We start from the raw sequence: 14483 nt of genomic DNA on the forward strand, positions 1-14483 counted from the left end.
TTGGCTTTTATAGGTGATAGTAGTAAATGAGTAATGTACAGCCCTTTATTTGCTGCTGCGCATGGCTCAATTAGCATATGGAGTTTGCTGCCATAGTTTGTTCTTTCAGATTTTTGCCAAGTGCCTACAACCTTCAAACATACTTTGAATGTGAGCTTGCAAGATGTCCTTTGTTTCCTCCTCCCTCAATAACTGGCAGCACACTCTCTTTTTCTTGCTGCCAAGGGACATACTGCCAGCAGAGAGAAGTGGAAGCTATAACAGAAGGAGATGAAGACAACGAAGGCTGCTGCTGCTGTAAGCCTGGGCACTTGCCTCACCTGCTGTCCTGTAATGCAGCCTTCAACCTGCGCTGGCTGACGTGGGAGATCACACGAACCCAGTACATCCTGGAAGGATACAGCATCATTGACAACAATGCTGCCACCATGCTGCAAGTGTTCGACCTGCGCAGAATCCTTATCAGATACTATATCAAGGTAAACTCTTTGGTAAAGTGCACGTTGTTCCTAGGCAGGTTTGTCAAATAGAGTGAATGCTGTTTGTCTGCAGAAGAAAGCACTTGAAGTTTTTTTGCTTTATGTTTATCCATCTGCACTACAGTCTGGCAGTCAGGATGACTTGATGTTAGATCATAGAACCATAGAATCATTTTTTTTGGTCTTAAGATCATCCAGTTCCAACCCTCCTCCTATGGCAGGGACACCTTCCATTGGAATAAGGGTAATTAATTAATGTCTCCCTTTGCTAAATTTAATTCTTATCACTTATGCTTACAGATAGTACAGAAAATGGCAGGCATGCTTCAGTGGAGATCAAGAAGACGAGTTACCATCCTGTAGTGATAAAGTCAGACAAAATGTTCTTACAACCCTTCACTGACAGTTTGTTACTTCTTACCTTGGCCTTTCCACTGTTTCTTTTTTTTTAAATTATTTTCTGAAAAAGAAAAGAACTGTATTAACAAGCATAAAGTTCCTGGGGAAACAAGCTGTTTCTCAAATGTACTTTTATTGTAGTGCAAACCCCCTTCTTACCTTCTGTTTTACATATGTACCACAGCACATTTGAAGTTGCTTTATTCCATTGATTACACAGCAGTTCATTTATACCACTTCTATATTTCGCAGTGTTATTAAGAAAACAATAACCCCACAGATACTAGTTTGTCAAAATAATTTAACCTTGTAGTCTAGCAAGACATCTTCATCCTGTGCCAAAACAATTCCCAATCCAGCAAATGAAGAATTTGTTGAGCTTTATAGTCTTCTACTGAAACAGCAAGAGCCAATTGCATGGTACTGCTATGAAGCCAGTTGCTAAAGCTCCAAACCAGCCCTGACATCTCCTTTCTCCTTACATCTCTGCAGTTGTAAAAATCTGCCAACTTCAGAGACCTGTTATTTATAAGTTAATCACCATTTTTTGCAAATGAACCAATGAAGTAAAAACAAGCTCATTGCCTTACAAAGCTGCTTTGATCATGCAGTTGATTACTTCTGGGATTTCATAAATAATTATGCAGGCAGTACGGCCTGGTAACCAACCTTCTTTGTTTAATAAACTAATTAGAAATAAAACTGCATGTAAGCATGATTTTTTTCATTTTAGAAGTGGGGTTTGCGGCTATAAATTGATTTAAAACAATGTAACTAAGCTAAAAAAAAAACCCCAAAACAAAACAGAAAGCCAACTCTTCTTTAATGAGTATGTTGCTACAGTTGCTTTGCTTTACTTTAAAAGGTAACCTGAATAACTGGAACATAAACTGATGCAAGCTGGCAAATGACTCAGTTTATGATGGGGAATGAGATTGAAAAAATCCCAGTCTAAGGTGCAATCAGATCAGGATCTTATTAGTTTTAAACAGTGAAGAATTTTACTTTATAAACTGGAACTATTTTTGTGCCTTGAAATGATTTAATATATGGAGGACTTGTGGGAGTGTATCCCATCACCACATGGGACATAAAACTCAACTGCAAGGTGGTTTAGAGCTTCAGGTGACATAGGTAAGATGACTTAGACAGACTTTCATCCCATATGATACTTCTGTGGTTAGTTTATCCTGGTTTGAGTAGAAGGCAGTGAGTTAAATGCTCTCCACATCACTGAGGTGTGCTGTGGCTCCTTCTCCACTCTATGGGGTGTTCATGTGCACTACTGATGGCTCTGAAAGTATGACAATCAAATCTCTTCTTGTTGGATGTAGTTGAGCCAGTATTATTATACTGCACTGACAAAGCTTCATTCTCAGAAAGGTTGGTCTTCACTCTTAGGCTGTTGGTCTGTTTAATCTACTTCTCTTAGTAGGGAAGGATGAACAGAAGATGATAATAACCTGTTGGCACCTTCAGTATTAGCCTGGGCTTAATGAAGAGAGGGTGCACTCAGAAAATCCCTTCTCCACAATGTCACTTCCCAAAATAAAGTTATCTGGATATTTTCTCCTTGTGCTTTTAAAGTAATTAGTTTTTTCCATAAACAGGGGCTTTAAAAAGATTTGGCAAAATCTTTAGTACAGCCTTGGAAAGTGAGAAGATTATAATATGTATTAGATCAGCTTTTTTCCTGTTTATTTAATGCTTGCCTCTAAATAAACAGTATCAGACACAGAGGTGAGAATTCATGCCTTCCCCAGCTCTTTCTTCTGGGGGAATCTAGATCAAGACCCTGTGCAGTTTCACTGTGAACATTTTAAAAGTCCTTGACAGTTTGTTTTTTTTTAAACGGTGTGAAAGTAATTGTAAGTAGAACTACAGATAAGGCAGTATTCAGGTCACATAAAACACAAACTCAGAAAACACTTAGGCTGGAGTTTCTGCAGGAACTGTACTTCCATTGCATTGAGCATTTTGAGTGTTTGTGGTTTATTCTCCATAGCTTGCAATATTGTAAATATTTACCATATTGTTTCAGAAATGCCATATACCTGAGGATCTACCAGTGCACAAAAAATATGTTGTAAGAGTTACCAAGAGCAGAATTTAATTAGGTGACAGAAGATTTTGTTGTTTCTGTGTCTGATTGCAAGTCTGATTTTTTTTTTTTCCCAGCTGAATCAGCTTCTTTGTAAACACAGATGAGGATAATAAAAAGAAGCAAACTCTATCTCAGAAATCAACAAAGAGAATGTATACTTTGTTTTAGTTCTTCTATCCTTCAAGAATAATTATTGTATTGGTCTCTTAAACAATAAGTTGCACTGAGCATCTTATTCTTAAATTATATTTATTTCATTTGCAGTTTCATTGACAGCCTAGAAATGCATGCATTTCTTATTATGGAAGGGCTTTTATTCCCCACAAATAAAGTGGATCAGGTCCTGTAACCTTCTGCATATATTTTGAAATAATTTCCTGCCCAACTACTGTGATATTTTTCCCTTGTGCCTCTTCCATCTCTTCTCAATATATTCTTATTTAAACATCTTCTGGTATTCAAGAAGTCTGTGTATTCACTGAGTGCTGTGTTTTCAGCTCCTATTGTTTCTGCATGAATCCTTTCTAAGGGAATGTATTGTTCTCATCATGCAAGAAATTAAGGGTCCATCCTGTCTGTATCTGTCTGACTTGTCTTTTTCCTCTGAAACTTGATTCTCCTCTTACTTGTGTATTTTTATACAATTTGAAAGAAAAACTATGGAGAGCATTGGGGTTTTTAAAAGGGCCGGTAGTGCTTCTGTGCTTTGTAATCCATCATATTTTAAATTTATACATTTATTTACTTAGTACTATTTCCTTTGACTAGGTAGAGTGGAACTACATCATTTTCAGTCATGACTCATACTTGCTCCTTGTTTGCTTTGGTATCCAACTCTAAACTAATATTATAAAACATTATAATGGGACTTTCCTGCTGATGGAACACACTTGAACTTCTTAAGTTTCATATTCTTTCGAAAATATACTCCAAGATGTGTTTGGATAGAATTTTTTAATTACATTTTTTTTAATATTATTTTAATGTGTCCAGAGAGAGAAGTTAGAAACACTTAGAAACTCAGGCACAGATATGAGATACATGTGTTGCTGCTTTCTAACATTTATTTATTTGGTGAAAGAGCCCCTGCTGAATGCTGCTCCCCCCTCACTGTTTTAAAAGCAACTCAGTTGTATCAGTTATCAACTTTTTAACCTGACATGTAAGAAAAAATCTATTATTCTTTACCTGCTGCATTGACAAGTAACAGATGGGTCATACACATCTGTCATGTCTCATCCTTGTGGCTAATAAAGAATTAAGAAAGCATCATCTCCAGAAAACACTAAGTCCACTGAGGGAAAAAGAGCCCTGTTTTGAGGATGTGACCATATACTACTGTTTTTTTCAAAATATGCCTAAGCTATTATTGATATCACCTTCTTGGTGATAGACTCTAGAACCCCACTAGTATTGATATGTTTGAATGCTGGAACTCTCCATTCCTAGCATTGTATTGATTTTCCTGGAAGGCAGAAGGATATTTTAAAAAAAATCTACTTATTTTTCTGTTGTCTGCTATCAGTATCAATTATTGTTATCTTTCTAACTTGAACACTTCTGTGAAGCAATAATGATGCTAAGTAGTAAAATGTAAGAAATAGATATACTATTATGATTTTTAATGGGGTCCTATTTGGCTTATTCTCTTCTGTGTAAAATATGTCTGCTTTAATCAGAGTTCAGAGTGACTAACATTTGCACATTTTGTCAACAGAGTATAATATACTTTACAGCAAGTTCCCCCAAAATCCTTGACTGGATAAAAGACGAATCCATCCAAAAGATACTGCAGCCTTATGCAAAGTGGCATTATATTGAACGTGACCTGGCAATGTTTAACGTTAACATAGATGAAGATTATGTTCCGTGTCTCCAAGGAATAACAAGAGCTAGCTTCTGCAGTGTTTATCTGGACTGGATTCAATTCTGTGCCAGGAAAAGGGTGGAGGTATGTGTCAATTTTAGATTTTTTTAGTAGTATTACTTTTAATTCTTGGGATATGAGTGAAATGCTGCATGGCTACTTTTTTACTTGCCCAGGATTAGTAGAATAAAGTTTATTTCATATAAGCTTTTAGCTTTAATGTAAAAGGAAAGCATGCCTTGTGGAAGGCAAACAACATATTTTGGAAACTACCCTTGTATAAAAACTGGAGTCTTAAGGAGCATTAGTCTTTGAATACAGAACCAATTCTTTACTGTGCAAATTTCCAACAACATTAATTTCTTCAGCTCCAGAAAGTATGGATATATCAAGTGCTCACAAAAGTATTGCTAGAACAGGTTCCATTCAGAGAATGTCATCAGAGCATTACAGTTCCTTCAGTGTGGCCGGTGATTGGTTACTTTTGCCAAATGTCTGTGATTTCTGTGTATCCTTTTCAGAAATTTGCCTGTATTTGTGTACAGTTGCAGGATGGTAAGAGAGTGCATGGCACACTCCCTGCTGGCATAGGTCACCTCTGAGAGCTTGTGACACAAACATGAACTACACCAAAGAACTGTGTGAAACCACTCCCAGCTCTAGAAGGTCAAGGGCAGATGTGCAGTGGTGCATTTGCATGCTCTGAGATTATATCTGATAATACTAAGATTACTGATGGTCGGCAGGCATTTGTCAGAAATGCACTACTGTGTTTCCATGGAATACTCAAAATAGCTCAGAGGGAAAGTACAGTTTCAAACAAGCATATTGTCTCAATATAATTTTCTAATTATTGCTGATAGTGGCAAAAGTGGAGAAGTGTCTTTTTCCTGGCCATGATGTGCTGTATTTGTGCATTTTTCCACTCAGGATTACAGACTGCACATCCCATTACTGACCTTGGTGTAACACCACTGAATCTTTCTTGACTGTTTCTGCTCCACTTTGGTTCCTTCTCATATCTCTGATGCTGAGTACCATTCCACCAGTTCCCATGCATATCATTATATTGATATTGTTTTCATTTAATTGTCTTCTGAGCCCTTTCCCACCATCTCCTCCTACTAGAAATACTTCTTTTGTTTCTCATCGCCGTGTCTCAGCTCCCAAGTTCTGATGCACAAAGAATTGCATGGTGTGGGGAAAGCCGCTGTTAATTGATGCCTTTCCACTTGTTCTCTGGCTTAGATTTCAAATTCAGTAATAGATTTAGAATAGGCTTGAAACACGTAAGTTAGACTTCAAATGGCAAATTAATGCCTACACTGGTGCCACACACACACACATTTATCTTTATGTTACATGTTTTACCTTTGTTTTTTAATTCACTGACTATAGAGAAGCAAAGTTCATGTAGATGGTAGAATTAAAAAAAAAACAAGTTCACTGTACACATAACCCAGAAAATCAATATATTTTATAGAAGGAGCTACATTCTCCATTATAATTGGCTTCAGTTTTAGAGTCAAAGAAAGCTCTAAGAAATCACTCATTGCATGGACTGAAATAATAATCTGTGTACTCCTGAAAATTAACATGCATGAGGGGTTGTTCAGTTTTTTCCTCCTGCTTTGTAGCAAAGTTTTCTTTGTGAAAATTTCATTGAAAAACCTCTCCTGAGCTAGTAAACATAAATTAAATGTTCTGACTGCTTGTTGAAATGGGCAGTCAGTGCCATCAGCCATTTAGACAGATATTGTTATTCACTAAAAGTGTGTACCTCCAAACTTTTCCAAAGAGATTGTAGTTCTGGAATCTGTGGTAAGCTTTAATAGGAGCTGTGTTCCATGAAAAGGGTTTTGACTGTCTCCAATTGCAGTGTCTCCAAACAATAAGGAACCTCCTCCAGTTTAGAATGTCAGATCTGGGAGGAGTGGAAGCAAACAAAAACCCCACAATAAAACACCACCAGCAAAGCTCCCTTGCCTTGGGATCTCACTACCTGAGAACGAAATGTTCTGTTTCTAGCCAGTGGGCAAAACAAGCTTGCATTCTGCAAAAATCCTCTGATAGTGATGGTCTTCCTTCTTGGTCTGTTTAATTGCAAAGAATATTTTGGTGTGTAGGTCCAGCTACATGCAAATGTTATGATTGTTACGGTTGTAGCATTGTGGTGCTTTTAAATGTGATGTTTGCACTTAGAGTAACATGCTAATCTTAAAAATTTGTAGCACCTGGACAGCGATGAGGATTCTCCTCTAGTGACACTTTCCTTTGCCTTGTGTATACTGGGTCGGAGAGCTTTGGGAACTGCATCTCACAATATGGCCATCAGGTAATCTTTAGGAATCCTTTTTCCTCATATTGAAACAAAGACCTGTTTGTCTTTTTGCATGTGATGGAAGATCTCAAGAGAAGATTAGATCAAGGTGAAATCTCATTCCTCCATAAAATGTTTTCTGTCATTCCTGGTCGTCTTTTTCTTTGTGGTTGACTAAATAGCTAATATCAGTCTTTATTTTATAGGACAAAGCAGAATTTTTGATTGAAATAATGGGTAGCAATGGTTATTGCTTGTGTTCACTCATGCCTGGCTACTGGAATGCTGTCCTTCCTCTGGCATTCCAGTAGGAGGAAGAAATCTCCAGAAGAGGAAAAAAACTGCTGTCATCTGAGTTGTAGTTAGCTAAATAATAATAAATGTATAAAGGTTCTCATCTGTATTCCTCAGGGGTGCATTCCTGTTCATTGTACCACTTCATTCTGGCAACTAAGGAAGGGAGAACCTCTCATCTCCTGAGGCTAAAGCTTTGTCTGTTCTCAGTCTACCTTGCTCATTTGTTCATTCATTCAAAACACTTCTTCCTAGGAAGTCTGGTCAATTAAAACACGTTTCATTGTGATTGTTTCTAAATATGCTCTTTGTCTTATATTTTCATTAGGGACTCTTCCATTTTCACTGGGAATTCTGAGTTGTTTGGATTTTATACAATATAATTTACACTGTGCTATAAATGAGGCATTTTCTTAATGAAATAATTTTTATTTTAATGAAGTTTAACTTCCCACATAATTTTTTTAGGTTTTATTAGATGTGTTTGACCCCTCTGTGCGCACAGGAGTTTAGTAACAATGGAGAAGCTGAATAAATACAGTTTCTAAGTGACCTTGCTGTGTTGGCACAGAATGTTGAGCAAAGCTACCTAGAATTCTATCAACATGCTCCTTGGAGAGGATTTGTCTTACTAACAAGCAAACAAAGACAGCATGTGTGATTTGGAATGCATTTTGTTATAAGATAAAACAGTCCTTTTAAATATTCATTCTAGCTTTGTTATCTGTTGAGACATTTTTAACATTTTGTTCCATGCAAAATGTTTGTGGCTCACATGGCTTTTTGCTTGTTGTGCTGCTGATTTCTGCTTTCTAAAGTGGCTTTTGTCATCTCTTTTCTACTAGTCCTTGCACATTCCCTTCCTGTAGTAGTTTTCTTCTGGGTTGCATTTCTTCTCCCTTCATTTCTATTCATACAAATTACTATGATGTTAGGTAAGTCATTAGTATTTTTTAAATTGTCCTATTTTTTGATGATCTAAATTTTAGAGTTTGAGGGCATAATGGGAAAGTTTATGTGCATTTATGGTATTTGTTTGAGAAAATATTAAAGCGATATTTGTCTGGGCCTGAAATAGATAGTCACAGTGATATTAGGAATTCATCTAAAAATAACACAAAAGCTTCCTAAAACTGTCATCACATTGCATGTACTTTCCACTGGATCTTAAAATCTTCATTACAATGCTTTGGCTCTAGTACAGATACGATAACAATGTCACCTATTTGTACTGGCTTACATGGTTAGTAGCTAATGCAAAGGGATAATATTATCAGAGATTTTCCAAAGCTTAACATGGAAAGTATGAATGTTCAGGATAATTATTTGTATAGTGTTCTGTAAAGATTTTAATAACTTCAGGAGTAAGCTATACCATGTCTTTTCAAAATCTGACAAATGCCAACGAACTGAAGTACTTCCTCTCTTTTGATAAGGGGACTCTCCATATTTAAAAATACTTTTCTTGGGGATGGAAGGTCTGCAGAAAAGCAAAAACTGGGCTAGTCATCTGAGTTTCTGTCACTTTTTTTTTTTAATCTGTTCTATATAACCTTCAATTAAGTCCTGGTTTTCTTTTTATTAAGGTAAGTTCTCCAGGACAGTATCAAATAATTTTATTTTTAAAATGTATTTTGCGACATAAAAGGGACTAAGTGGAAGCTTCTGTCAGTATCTTTTCAAATGCTACTTCACAGAAGCTTTCCCTGGGAAAGTTTAACTGTGGAAAAACTGTGTCACTTCCCCACCTGGTTAAATTACCTTTAATGTATTTCCACTGTCAGAAGGATCTGGAGAAACAGAAAAGGAATCTGAGTAGCACAGCTGAAGTTATAAATTGCTGCAGCTATAAAACATTATTTTGGCTTGGTAAAATACCTTTCTTCTTGTCTTTTAGAATGTATATATCTTAACTGACAAAACCAATTTAGTAGAAATTACTAACTAAAGAGAAAGGTGGGTACCCCACCCCCCGACATCAAGACCTTTATCAACAGAAATCCCCCAGATACCTTCACTTGAGCTTGAAGGGCAGGTCTAACCCTACTTATGGTGATTATTGCTTCAGACACATCTGCACAACTTGTTTAAACACAAATGAGCAGTCAGTCAGTGAGACTCCAATAGAAATACAATTATACTGCATGCTAGGGGAAGGAGACTTTGTCCAATGTGTGCAGTGGTGATGAGGCCAGGAGATGCTCGTGAGAATTGTCTTCAGGCACTCCTCTCTCTGTGACTGGCAGAGCACAGCAGCTCTCACCAAGGGCGATCTTGAGTGTTCCTGCTGGTCCTTGCCCCCAGCTCTCAGACTGCTGCAGGTTTGCTTTCAGTCAGATGGGGGAGAGGTACTTAAGGTCCTCAGAAGCTGGAGGAATGTTTTCTTGAGTTATGTTTCACAGTCCTTTTCTTTGAAGAGGTGCCATGATATTTTGGGGATCTTTTGGAGATTACTGGTGCTGAAGAGGATTTTAGTTTTCTCAGGAATGGTCAGAGCAGGAGTCCCACAGCCAGATGTGTGCATGTGAGGGGGATTTACCACATGTATGAGGTTGGAACTTTAAGGTCCCTTCCAACCCAGGCTATTCCATGACTCTGGCTGTTGGGGTGTGGGCCATTTTGTCAGAGGTCAGGGCCCCTAACACGTTTTGTCACGCTGGATTACAAAATACAGATTTAGATTACTCTGGTAAGTGCTGAGAATTTACCTTGAACATCATCTTGGGACTTTCTTTTAATTCTCTCTGTGAAGCATCTTGTGTACAACATTGGTGGAGCTTTTGGAATGAGTTTGAGATGTAAGGACCAGGTAGGTGTCATACTCTTCTCACTGTATGAAGCATTTCAGATGATCAGTGGAAGCAAACCAGCTGAGAATCTGCTGTGCTCTGCAGTTCATGTTTCATTCTCAGAGGTGACAAAGCAGGTAGTAGGAAACTTTCTCTGGACTAAGTCTGGTCCTTGCTGTGTCTTAGAAGAGTGACAGTTGCTGTGCAGTGGAGCAAAGGTAATGTTACCATGGGCTGTGCACTACAGAGTTGAGAGTCAAGTTTACATTGTGTATGCAAACTATCAATTTGCACTCATTTACACATGATTTTGTCTAATCTACTAATCAGCAAATGTCACTGTGTAAACCAAGATTTTAAATGGTCTTATATAATGTATGTAAATAATTATTCACTGTACCTGTTCATGTAAATGTCAGTAGAAACCTAATATTAACACTAGATTACACAATAAATGCCTTCATTAAGGAGGCAGAACATTGCAATGCAAATAATTTGCTCTTTTAAACTGTCATTAGGAGGCATCCTGCACAAAATGCTATTTGAAGACTGACATGACATTACTATTCATTTATTCAGATGTGAGTGATACGTTTAGTTGTGTATTGGTTAAAAAATTACAGAATATTCTATTCAGCCACTAAAGCTACTAGTAAAGAAATATTCAGTAAAAAGCCTACAGATTTGGAAAAATACAAAATCTCTCAATAAAGCATCTCTCATCAGATACTTTCAACACTGCTAAGATTGGCTGCTCAGGTTCCCCAAGCTCAGTTTAGACAAAGGGTCATTCCAAGGAATGCCTCTTCCTGGAGGAACTGCTGCTCGCTCTGAAACCCAGGGGAGAAGCTGACCCCACTTGCCCCTTCCCACCTGGTCACCCCACTGCCCTGCCCAGTATCTGAGGGAAGGGGAAGACATAGAGGACATGGGCCATGGCACCACAGGGCTGCTGCTGGTGCTGCACTGCTGCTGGGAGTTCAAGCAGACGGTGCAGCTTGATCAAGTCTGCCAGAGCTGAGCAGGGCAGGAAAGTTTTACTCTTAGCTCACAACCACTGTCATATAAAATATCCAATTAGAAGGGCCACCACTGTAAAATATTTCAGGCAAACTATGACATTCAGGTCATTACTAGCTCACAGATATGCCCGTTCCTTTATTCTTTAAATAAACCTACAGTTAACATTGGAGAAGGTCTGCAGATGCAAAACACACACGGAGACATTCACCAGCACATTAGTCTGCATCCATACTGTTTTCGGGTTGGCACTAAATGCTTTTAGTTTCAGTGTGAGGAGTGCAGTAGGAGGGAGTATTTGCTTTGGCACTGTTGCCCTCCCTTTGGTGTTTGTGGCACTACTTAATCCCCTCTTTTCTGCACCTTCCAGAGGCTGATGGTTCCCACACACCTACCAGTCTTGTTCTAAAATAGCTTGCAGTTGTGACAGCAGCTTTCCAGGTTGTTAGCTCAGAGGGTTGGAAATGTTTCCAAATACAGTAGTTACATCTCTTACAGATTAATGTTGTTTCTTTGACATGTAATTTTACCTTGTTTTTTAAATATTTTGAACCAGCCTGTAACTACAGCAGATTACTAACTGAGGTGTGTTAAAAGTGGGCCAAGAAAACAGCAACAACCTTGAGTGAGGCCTGAGATGAAAGTGGTTGAGAGACAGGCCTGAGATCAAAGTGGTTGACTTTTACAGCTTCATAATAATCTCATTAGTGTCTTCAGGAGAGAGCATAACAATGGGAAGAATAACGAGAGCTGTATCTTATATGGATTAAGGAGGCTGCATGTTACAGAAGTAATGACTTGAGATAGTGTCACATTATAGGCAGAATGTACCCAAAAGCCTCATTACAGTTGTCAGGAGAATAAAAGATGCCCATGGATTTGTGAATACAGCAATCTCGTCCAGACCGCTCTGGTGGAAAATACAATACATAAAATAATTGACTCTCAGCCTCTCACAACTATTGCCACTACTGATTTGCTCCCTGTAGCAGTCATGTTTGTTCTTAAAAATCTCCTGAGTTAGAGAACTGATTATGCAGAGGGATGACAAATGGTTGAGCCTCCCCTAAGCCCAGGGAGAGCTGTACATGCTTTCCCCTGCTCCCTGTGCTGATGCTTAGCTGCAGTTTGCATGGCTGTCCTAGTCCCAGCCGTGCCTTCAGCACATCCTGATCTTCACAGCAGCCTGTTTAGCTGGTGCTGATGCCTGTAAGACACTTTGATGTGAATGCACACTCTGTCTGTCTGCTCTGGTGTTCAGATTTGGCTCTGAGAGCCTCCCAAGATGTAAAAACCAGTTCTCTCTCCTGCCTACTCCTCCCTTCATTCCAGCCAACTTTTCAGAGCAAATATAGGGGGTGTTATGTGGGGAGAAACTATACTATAGATCATCATTAGATGCAGAATTCAAGATAGCTTTTACAGTTTCATCCTGGGAAGAATATTTGGGTACAGAAGTTTGTTTTTTTTCCAGGCAAGGATTCAGCTGTATATACTGACGTTGTCTGGTGGGTGGGCAAGTGAAAGGAGCCTTCCTGATGTGTTGCATTTTCACGTATTTCACCTGGCTGCACTCACCGTTCTCCCCACACTCTCCCAGCTGGCTTATTCTAGGGCTTTCCTAGCTATTAAGTAGGGTTTGGGTATCATTATCATTTTGTGAACTGTGGAGATGATGGATTGAAAGTCAGTGGGGACCAGGACCTACTCCTTAAGGACACATAATGACTCCCACTAAAATCAGTGCCTGAATGTCTTGAAAATCTGAGTGTGCCTGTCTCTCATAGGCATGTTTTAATATGTAACTTAGTACTAATAAATGCAGTAAATAATTCATAAAAGTTTCTCTGTAATCCTTATGTTCCCAGCAGTGACAGCAGCCCTGCCTTTCTGGCTAGTTTTGGTCCCACTGATTAGTTGATTTTGTATTACATGAGGCTTTCATGGAGAAATCAGTATCCAGCTGTTTCTCTGGTAACAACATAATGTATTTCCACTTTAATTTCTAAGACACACTACCCATCAAGAGCAAAATTAGAATGCCTTTGAGCTGAAGTTGGCAAGGCATTCTCCCAGTCTCTTCTTCCTCTGTCAGAAAAGAAAATATATTGAAAATATTTTAATTTTTTTCAAATAATTAAGAAAGCTCAATTATGTGAAAAGACTATGTGTTTTCTAGAGAAAGGCTGGGCAGTAATGAAAACTACTAATATCTTAATACAGCTTCTCCCCAGAGTTTTTACAGTCTAAAAGATCAACTGTTGTAAAAGTAAAATCTTAGCAAGTAGATGAAACCATGTCCTGCAGGTTTGCAAGATATGCCTGTTTGTAAATGATGGGTCGTTTTCCTCAATTTTGAGATCACTTCTTCAGAGCAACATTGGGACAGCAGTCACCTTACAAGCATTATACAATTTACAGTGGCATGGGAATTTTGTAATTCAGGGTGCCGGAGCTGAAGGCTGATTGTTTCCCTTCACAAAACTCTCACGCAACCACCTTCTAACAACTACCTGATTTTGTAGCTTTTACCTTGTGCTTATATGTCAGGTTCCAGGTAAACCATCATGCAAGACCAGGCAGAACTGCCTACATCTAGTTTCTTACGTTAAAAAAACAGAAACCCAGTGTGTATTTCCTTTAGGGCTCATTGCTTCAGTAGGAAGCACCTGTTTGTTGATTCCTGCTCTCACCTGATTTGCTGAACAGTTCTGAAATATAATATTCTCAGTACATCTGCTTTAATGTTCACATTTAGGTTTGAATGTCATGAGAAAGGTCTTGGATTTCCTGAAAGTATTTTTTTCTATTATTATTTTTCACTTGCGAGGAGAAGTGCTAATAGGATTGATTAATAAACTTTCAAATAAGCCAGCAGTGCAGCTGGCACTCTGACCTGGTCTCTTTGGCACAGCTGCAGAGAAGCAGTGCCCTGAGGCACCCTGTGACTCAGTCATCCATCCTGAGGACATCATTCATTCTGGGTGCCCCATTCATCTCATGGCCACTCATTTACAGTGCATGAAGAAGGAAAACTGCCTCTCCCAAGGAATTTTTTTTTTGTTAGAGAAACGTGACACCTGCTTTACAACGAGCACAGGCATTCACCCTGGGTCAGAGGGTCACCAGGCACTGCACAGGTCAGCATGAAGCTGGTGACTGATAGATCTGGCTTGGAAAGACAGGAATGACTTCTGGGAGTGATTGCTGC

General features: G+C 38.6%; 1 protein-coding gene across 1 annotated transcript in view; it reads left to right on the forward strand.

Moving 5' to 3' along the window:
- The window catches only part of PCNX2 (pecanex 2), a 150614-nt gene that overhangs the window by 124768 nt on the left and 11363 nt on the right, over positions 1-14483 (forward strand). The window contains exons 26-28 of the mRNA XM_062489044.1: positions 226-479; positions 4700-4933; positions 7081-7184. Of these exons, the coding sequence (XP_062345028.1) occupies positions 226-479; positions 4700-4933; positions 7081-7184 (592 nt within the window). The remainder of the gene's footprint in view (positions 1-225; positions 480-4699; positions 4934-7080; positions 7185-14483) is intronic.

This window comes from Cinclus cinclus, chromosome 3 (assembly GCF_963662255.1).
Source record: "Cinclus cinclus chromosome 3, bCinCin1.1, whole genome shotgun sequence".
Lineage (NCBI taxonomy): Eukaryota > Metazoa > Chordata > Aves > Passeriformes > Cinclidae > Cinclus > Cinclus cinclus.